At 40.9% G+C, this 10001-nt stretch overlaps 1 protein-coding gene across 1 annotated transcript in view; it reads right to left on the bottom strand.

The window, feature by feature from the left end:
- Positions 1 to 236: 236 nt before the first annotated feature.
- Positions 237 to 10001, bottom strand: part of necab3 (N-terminal EF-hand calcium binding protein 3) — a 76894-nt gene continuing 67129 nt past the window's right edge. The window contains exons 12-13 of the mRNA XM_049588636.1: positions 7991 to 8082; positions 237 to 1309 (exon numbers count right to left, since the gene is read on the bottom strand). Coding sequence (XP_049444593.1) covers positions 1278 to 1309; positions 7991 to 8082 — 124 coding nt within the window. The 3' untranslated portion in view covers positions 237 to 1277. The remainder of the gene's footprint in view (positions 1310 to 7990; positions 8083 to 10001) is intronic.

Raw genomic sequence — 10001 nt, 5'->3', positions numbered from 1 at the left:
AACTGATAATCAGTCAATGAGTGCTGTTTGTTTGTTTGGGATCCTCTTCTCCTCAGTGGCACAAAACTTGATTGAAGCAGCTTTAATTTGCTCTGTGAGAGGGGGATCTTGGAGCCAGTGGAGAGGAAAACAAATGAGACTGGAATGAAAATGAATCAAACGTTTCAAAGAGCATTATGGAAGGGAACAATATAATGCACCTGTCAAAAACTGAAGATACAGACTCATTTCCACTTGTCAAAACAATTAGTAGCTTTAATGATTTTTATTAAAGTTGCTTCTCAGTTTGTTTACAGCCGGTGGTGTACATTACAGAACCAAAACACAACAGAAATATGAATATATCTCCAGTTCCATATGTACAGATGGAGTAAACTCTACCAGGAGCAAAAGAAATACATGTTACATTAAATATGTTTTCTCTCCGTAACTTTGTGATACAATGAAATATCCTCACAAAGTGTTACTTCCCTTAGATACTCACACTTTTTGAGATACTTTAACAGGAGATGTAACTAATATAAATAACCACTAGTATATCTAGCAATAGATAGATGTCAAGGGAAGGGTTGCTTTTTTTTTTATAATAGCTTTTTTGGTATTCTGTGCACATGACAGTAGGATAGCTTGATGAAAGAAAAACGGTGCTACAGTATCATACAGCATATACAGCAAGGGTTTAAAGGAACTATTACTGAAAGCTCTTGGCCACAGTCATCAGCATGCGTGTTTAGGCTGCAGCAACCCTCCATCTCCTCATCTTCTCTGTTTTTTTCTTATTTGTATTCAACAATAAACAATTCATCAAAAGCACAATAACACTACTGGCATGGGAATCTTCATTTCAGCTGGATTTGCTCTATAGTCGCCTATACTAGTGTCGTCTTGGTCGTCTTTCACCGGCATGTTATCATACAAATGCTGCAGGAGAGAGGAGGCCAAGTAAGAGACAGGGTTATGAGAAAGAAACGACTTTTGCATCGCAGAGAGTCAGTCACTTTCAAGTCAGTAGATTGGCTATAGGGTGCAACTATCCCGTTTGATATAAGCGGCACAATAATGAGCAGTCGAAGACGGAGGAACATTAAAAGATGCTGCTGGATGACGCCATTGTCTCCGTCTCCTGTTGCTTTCAAACGCATGGATTCCTTTTGAATTCTTCTGTGTATGTGTGCGTTTGTATGTGTGCATGTGTGTGGGTGGGTGGGTTGACGTGCCAGTGTGTCTTTGTCCGTGTGACAGTGTAGGCAGCCGATGTGACATTCTGGATTCGGTTGCTAGTTGTTGTTAGTCATAATCCACCAGGAAGCTGAGGAAACACACATAGCAGAGAGAGAGAGATGGAGAGAGTTAAGTCGCCACACTTCAGTCTGACTGTATGATGATCTCCTGAGGGGAAATGTCAGAGTACATTTAAAAATCATTCATCTCATTTGCATTTTATAAAGCTCTATTTTTTTCCAATTTAGCAGCTAAATGTTTTCATCAGCAAAATAACACGTGTAAATGATTTAAGTCATTTGGGGATGGTGGCAATTAAAACAATTAATGGCAGGGGAATCGCAGGGTTATAGATACAGGACAGAGGGTCATGAGGCTGTGTGCACACTGTGCTGCTGTCCTCACATTCAGCAAACAGGGCAAATGATTTTACAGAATGTTTAACCTGCTGTCCGTTTCAGTAGCACTCACTTAAAGGAACAGTGTGGAGAATTTAGTGGCATCTAACTGTGAGGATTGCAGATTGCATCCAGCTGAAACATCTCCCAGTTAGGATTCCTTCATTGTTCAGGAGGTTTTTACCAGGAGTCAATTATCCACAGAGGTCTCTTCTTCTCCAAAACAAACGTTCCAGATGATTTTAACCGGTAAAAACACTCAAAAAAGCAGTTTCATGTTACAACTCAGTGTTTCTCTTATGCTGTTTGGGTCTTCAGGGACAGGTCACTGGCCAAGCACCTACTAATCTGTGCTCACCTTTTTTCTCTGATAACTTCGTTCAGAGAGTTTTTACAGGGAGCCGAATTATCAACAAAGGTCTCTTCCTCTCCAACACAAACAAACCAGGTGATTTGAACTGATAAAAACACTGAATAAAATAGTTTCACTTTAAAAATCTGTGGGGTTTTTTTTTTTATGCTGTTCGCCTCACTGTGGAGGGACTGCTAACTACAGTGGCCAACACGACAACAGGAATGTCCCTGGGGTTTGGTTTGTCTGTTCTGGGTTGCTGTAGAAATACTGCAGTGCAGCATGGTGATCTCCGTGGATTAGGACCTGCTCCCTATGTAGATATAAACAGCTCATTCTAAGGCCCTGGGCTCTCATTTACAAACACTGCATACGCACAAAACAAGGCCTGAAAGAAGCGTATGCCACTTCCCACACAAAAGTTGTGATCTATAAAAGCAGACTTAATTGAAAAAATGTTGACCCATGCTTACGAACATTTTGGGGATGGAAAATTGGTGACGCAGGTGGTGGAAGCCTGATTGTAGAAACTGTTCAACTCCTGAGTTTTGGCTTTTTTCCATATGTACATTTAGTGTAAATTCTACGCACTGTTTTATAAATGAGACCCCTGATCACACAGAAAGCGTTTTAGCAGCTGGAGGCGGCTTTTTGTAATAGTTTTTAATGAGAGTGAAGCTTTTTGCTCGTGGTTTTCGGTGTTTTTGCCAGAGCACTCTAAACTTGAGTTGAAAAAACTTCAACACAAAGCGGAAAAACGCCCCACGTCTTTTCCATCATCTTTTTTCCCATTGTCCAGTGGAATGATTTGAGAGGCGGGCCATCCGTGGTGGTCACGACAACAAGTTTACAGTTGGTAAACAATGGAGGAAAAAACGGTCGTAGCTTGGAGCTATACAGCCCAACGATGGACAGCAGGTTGTCAAACTGCCCCTGAGTCATCCTAACATATGCCTGGTAACGGCCATCATCGAGGTGAAGCTCCTGGACCAACTGGTGGTACTCCCTGTGATCCACCCTCGTTTTTAGGGTCTCATGTACCCACACAGATCTCTGTTTCCCTGAGGTAAGAGTAAGGACGTGATGGGGTGGTTGCCTGGCAACAACGAAAAGGTGCAGCAAGCATTTTTTACCCGTGAATTTCATTTTTTTTTTTTAAAAAAAGGCAGTGTGGTGTGCCTCGCGTTTTGCAACCTCCAAGATGCTTTCTGTGTGATCGCGGCCAGAAACATGATGGTTTCTATTCTCAGGTGATAATACAGCAGAGAAAACACACTTATTATATTTCTTTCCTGCCAATATGTCCACCTGAAGCCTACACACTGGACCTTTGAGCTGTGAACAGATGTTTAGTGGTTATAAAAAACACAATGTACTTAAAACATCTGGCTGCTGGTGTGAGAAAATGGAAAAAAATATGAATGCATGATGGGTGACTGTCACAGACACAGACAATAATAGCCTCTGCTAGGAGCAGCAGAAAGTTGTGTTTTATTTATTTTTCCATTATTGCTTCCACAGTCGACTCCTCACTGCGCTTGTGATGTGCACCTCATAAACTACCCCCCCGTCTCTGTCCCAATCAGTGCACACTCACATGTGTCCTCAGCAGCCAAACTCATTTAGGATTCAGAGCAAAATAACCTAATAATGAGGTTTCTCTTTGAGAAAAACAGGCTCAGTGTCTGGATACAAACACACGCTGTACATTATCCTGTAAGAAGCAGTTTAACAGCTCTATTAATGAAGAAAAACACAAACGTACAATCTCCCCGACTGGTTCTCAATATCTGAATCAAACTTATATTCTTTTATAACTTACAGTATTAACTTTTTCTCAGGAGAATTAATTTCCCTCTCCCCCTCCCACATGCAACCTTTATTTATTTTAATAATCCCATTACTTCCTAGTTGCAGGATCAAGTCTGCATAGGGCCCAAAGTCAGACATATCAGCCAAAATAAAGAAACACAATCCACATGCAATCACAATAATAATAGTATAACAAAATAAATAATCTGTAGAAGAAACATATCGAAACCACAGTTAAAACAATATAAGATTTTTGCCCAAACTTATATCAATAACCATAAGATGCAACAATGACCTGGTTGATAATGACGGACTCTCCCTGCTGACCTGTTCTGGAGTTCTTCCAGTGATGCCCTGGTGCTGCCTCGCTGCCAGTGGCTGGGGGCACGGGACACTTCGCCCTGACCTTATTATTTATTATTATTAATTATTATTTAATTATTGGTATTAGTGGTCACAAGATAAAGGTAGGATTAGTTTTAATATACTTCCTTCTATTTATTTTATTAGTACTTTTATCTTTTTTCTTATTTATTATAATCATTATTTTGTTTTTTTAATTATTATTATTATTATTATCATTATTATTATTATTACTTTTATTTATTTTATAAGTATTTTTTTCTTATTTATTATTATCATTTTTAAAAATTATTATTATTACTTTTATTTATTTTATTAGTATTTTTTCCTTTTTTCTTATTATCATTATTTCATTTGTTTTTTGAATTATTATTATTATTCTAATTATGCTCATTTATTTTATAGTCACATTTCCGAATAAGTTTCACCTTGTGTTTGACTTTTTTATTTTCAGTTCAGTCAGGTTAATTGACTCAAATATGAAAAATATCTTTTTTTTTAAAAAAATTGTAATTTCCCAGGGTTACTTTAATTAATTTCTATTTTAAAGACCTATTTCAGTTACACACACACACACACACACACACACACACACACACACACACACACACACACACACACACACACACAGGTTGCAGTTATCGTAAATAAGCAACGCCTTCTTGTTTATGTTGTTTTTTTCCAACCTCACATTTTCTAACCTGTCTGTTTACACCTGCTTTCAAAAGTGACCCGTACCTGATTCCTTTGTTTACACCACAACAGTTTAGTTCATGTCTCCGACAGTCAGCATGCATGCGTGAGAGTCACAGATGTTGAAGTAAACAACCACGTACAGTAACCTAGCAACGAGCTGAACCCGTGCAGCCCACACAGCTAACTCACCATCTGCAATGACGCAAAGAGGCAGAAATAATAATTAACCCTATTACTTTCTGAAGCATATTTAGAGGCGTGTGACAAATGAATCAAATGTCAAGAAGGCAGAGAAGAGTCATGACTCTGACTCGAGCAGGAGTGGCAGAGGTTCGTGCTCCTCTGTCATGTGTTGATCCTGCCAAGGAGTCGATGACGTGACGAGGAGAAGGTATGGACATCAGATGGAAGTCACAGTGCCAAGTAAAAGGTTGCCTGCTGGGCTTATGTCCACATGCAAATGTGTTCGAAAGGAGGCAAGAAGATATTTGATATTCTGTGTTTTCGCCCTGTTTACAGCTTCACAACATACATATCTTTATCTGTGCCATGTGAGGGAAACATCAGAGCCGGCTCGTGTGCAACAGGCAGTGTGAACACAGCCCAGAGTGTTTGGAGAGGATATCTCCGCTTGGATGTTTATTTATTCAGAAACATCCAATATTTGTACAGTTAACGTCTCATTTGAAAACATTTTCTACCTTTAGGCTCAATAGCCGAATTTTCAAAGTGAGTTATTGTCAGGAGGCCCAGAAATTCTGGACGCAACCCCTGATTTCCACAGATGGGAGGTTTTAGTACATATTAACATATTGTAACACACCCGAGCCTGATGTACTAATGTACTAATGCAATTAGCAGCTGACTGTGACAGACAGAGCATCACCACATTAACTAATCGTATCTTTCAGTTGGCCAGCAGGACTAACAGAGGACGAGCCAAAGTGTAAAAAGCCAACATAATGAGCTGTGTCGCAGTTCCATATTACATACTACTGATGAGGAAGTTCAGACTAAGGGACTGTTCATTATTCATGAGGGGCGGGCAAAACAGTTGAGGCACATAAAGTATTGTTTTAAGCACTGGGAAGAGACTCATATTCTTTTATTTTGGGTTGGTGGAGAGACTTGCAACTTAAAACGGCTGTAATTTTTATTTATTTCAAACACCCTCTGAACCCCAAAACCCAGCAGTGGGTTTGAAACACGTGTTTTCTTTGAGAAAATTGACAAAATTACACAACTTATCAAAGCTACAAACTATAAAAACCAGTAAAAACAGACATTTCTGGCAGTGCTTGAACACATCATGTGCGACAAACAATCTATTAGGATCTGTGCATGATTGAAATTAAATCCTGGCTTCAAACCAACTTCCTCAAACTTAACCGTGACAAATCAGAAGTCATTATCATCGGCCCCTAATCTCTTACACCCTTGTCAACAGACATGGCCTGGCTTGACTTGGCTTGGCTTGGTTTGGGCTGTCAGCCCAGCACAGCAGGGATTCTGTGTCGTTGGGGGTTGGCTGTGTTGGTGAGACGTCATCGCTACCTGCTTGAGGGCGGGCGGGCAGCTCGGCTTTTGGATCTACTCCAGAGAAGGTCCATCTCTGGCGTGGCTTGGCGTGGCACGGCACGTCTCAACTGACAATTGAAACACAAATCGGCACAGCGTGGCCGTACTCAGCGCGGCCAAGAGTGACAATGGAAAAGGGGTATTAGCAAATCCACCCATAACTTCTCCCTCTCCATCGACGGCTCCCCCATGTCCGTAACCTTGGTGTCATCTTCAATCAAACCCTCTCTTATATCAAACACATCACCAAAACAGCCTTCCTCCATCTCAGAAACATTGCCCTCCTCCGTCCATCCCTCTCTTTTTTTCAGCTGCAGAGACTCTCATTCACACATTCATCACCTCCATGCTGGAGTGCTGCTGTCCTCCTCTACAGTTCATCATCAAAAACACTCAAGAAACTTCAGCACATCCAGATCTCAGCTTACACACTCCTGCACCCGTGACCACATCACTCTTGTCCTTCATAACCTCCACTGGCTCCCCATTCCCCAGCGTATCCACTTCAAACTCCTCCTCATCACCTTTAAAGCCCTTCACAACCTGGCCTCTACTCAACAATTCAGAGTTTAGAACGTGTACTGAAACAAAACAAAACAAAACAAAACAAAACACTTGAATTTTGAGGGTTGATTGTACACTGTTCCCGTGTTCACTTCCCGTATACTACTCCTGGAAATACTGATTTCCTTTCCACCTTCAAATGCCATCTGAAAACACACCTGTTCAAGCTGGCGGTCTGATCTAATGGTGACACACACACATTGAGATTTGCACTGAAGATGATTTTATACCTAGTTTTTACACGTATGATTTCGATCTGGTTATTTTATGAACTTATGTATTACTGATTTGTTTGACCTCATGTTCTATGGATACACTGCTTCTTGTTTTTAACTGCACCCTGGAGTGCTTTGAATATAAAACACATTTTTATTACTACTACCTGCAGAAACACTGGATGAGTGGTGACTGACAGCAGCGTCTGGGCGAGCTGACACGGACATGTTAGCCCAAGATGACCAAAGATAGGCTGAATAATAAGTTATTAGGTGATTTCAAAGCCATGCAGCGTGCGGTGAATGTGAGCTCCTCCCTGACGTGGATACTTCTGGCTCACATTCTCAATTCCACTATCAAGCCGGACTGTTTTTCTGAATATATTCTTCAAAAGACTTGGAATTGCTGTTGACACAGGGGAGAGGCACGGCTCTGTTTGAGTGACCCAGCACAGCATGATCACACGCTCAGAAAAATGACAGATCACAGAGGCAATGAGCAGCTGTGCAGAATATCTAGCATCCTCTCAGCACCCGAGGAGTCTGGGTCGACTGTGCCGTGCCGACACTGTGGCAAATCTGGATGTGTGTCATATTAACACACTAATAACAAAATAAAAACTGTCACACTGTCTGCTGTCCTCATCACTTACAAATATTAAGATGTTTTTCCAGGCAGACATTTACACATGTAAATGAGATGATGATGGTAAAATATATCGAACAAAATAATGAAGGCCTGAAAATAAATGTCACATCTTACTCAGTATATGTAAATTACTTCTACAAACCTGGGATCAGCATGGTAGAAACTACTTCAGCATCCTCCAACATGTCAATGATGCAGCGTTGGAAATCTTTACTACTGTTGGACTGCAGGTAGCTACAGACACAGACCACAGAGGACCAAAAATAGGGAAAAAGAGACAGTTAGATTCGAGCATCACCTGTAGTAAAATGAATTATCAGCTGCTGTTTATGTTAAAGTAGAGTTTGTCACTGGAGATATTCTGCATTTTAAAAGAACAACTGTTCTGAAGATGTTCATTTACTCATCGAGTGGTTAAAGGGTACCGAATATGCTTATTTCTACTAGAACAGGGGTGTCAAATTTATTTTAGTCTATGGACCATATAAAGCCCAAGTTGATCTCAGATGACCAATGAAACCACCGCACAATAACCTCTACCATCAGCTCCAATAACTACCCTTTCTTTGTGTAAAGAATTTCAAGTACCTTCTGCAGACATGCATCCTTTAACAAAACACGAACAGCCTGAAATGTCTCAAGAAAAATAAGTGCAATTTCAACAGCATGTTGTTTTTCCACATTCAGTCAGTCGACTTCTCACTGTCATCACGTGCATTTATCCACACATTTCCTGATACAAACAGTAAGTATTCATTCTTATATAAGCGGAACTGTATTCTGGTCGGGGTGGAAAAGCCTCCGAAGCAGAATTTTACATGAAGTAGGCAATGCATTGTTTAACTTGCTCCTGAAACCTGGCACCTCTTAGTCTGGATATCTAGCGGGCTGGACTGAACCCTTTGGCGGGCCAGTTCTGGCCCACGGGCCGTATGTTTGACGCCCCTGTACTAGAACACATTTACATGCTTTAATGATCAAAAGACAGGAACTGCCCATTGGTCTGACATCCCATTGTTCCGACCATATTAAATCAATTGTTCCAAAGTCCCATTGTTCCGAAATCATCATGATGCCCTGTGGTTAAGGTCTGGTTAGGTTTAGGCACAAAAACCACTTGGTTCGGGTCAGGAAAAGATCATGGTGTGGGTTAAAATGAAAAAGAAAGCGGCAAACACATAAGCCGTGAGCCTGCTTTGCCTCAAGCCTTTCCCAGCTGACCCAGAGCCGGTCGCGGCGCACCATCAAGGTAGAAATACGCTCGCCGGGAGCCGTTCAGCACTGCGGAAAGCTCCCCACACAACCCTGACCCCAGAGTTAATAACAGGAGGTTATGGTGTTTCATTCTCTTCTCTCTATGACACTTGTATCTCGACCATACAGTATAGCCTAGTATAATCACATCTCGGAACAACGGGACGTCGGACTAATGGGATGTCGGACCAACCAACATTGTGACATCATATATGAATTAGGGATGGCCGTTTTAAGTTACTTCTGTATTTGAGAACATCCTTTAAATTATTACAGAGTACTCGAATATTTGCAAAAAAAAAGAAGTCTAACTTAAGAATAGAAATATAGAAATGTTAATTGGCCAACAACGGACAAAAGTGCATTTTGAAATTCATGTATTGAATAACTAGGCTCCAATTAGCCTATTAAATCATAATTTCAAAGTTAACATAAGATTAGCATGAGCTAACACAGCAGCAGTGGCCAATTGGTATTATGTATGTTTTTAAATGTGTCTCCTATATTATTAAACCACACCCTGATCTGTGGAGAACAGTATTTCACTCCCATAAATGCTGAGTGTGTTTTATGGAAGTGACAAACGTGATTCTAACATCTAACACGGAGCCGTTTAAGGCTCCCAACAAACTCACATCAACAAAAGAAAGGCTCAACTCTGTCATCAAACTAGTTAGTAACTGTTAGGGAATGTTAGCTGTGTGACATTAACAGTTACCATCAGTGTGTGTGTGTGTGTGTGTGTGTGTGTGTGTGTGTGTGTGTGTGTGTGTGTGCAGGTGGACTCTCACTGACTGTTCTCCAGTGCAGAGCTCACGCCTGCAGCAGCAGTCTCATGATAAATACAGAGAGCGACAGAGGGGTGACGAGACGCTGAGCAAAGCAACACTGCACACAGC

Source organism: Epinephelus fuscoguttatus, linkage group LG1 (genome assembly GCF_011397635.1).
Source record: "Epinephelus fuscoguttatus linkage group LG1, E.fuscoguttatus.final_Chr_v1".
Lineage (NCBI taxonomy): Eukaryota > Metazoa > Chordata > Actinopteri > Perciformes > Serranidae > Epinephelus > Epinephelus fuscoguttatus.
This window is presented reverse-complemented; position numbering and strand designations above follow the sequence as displayed.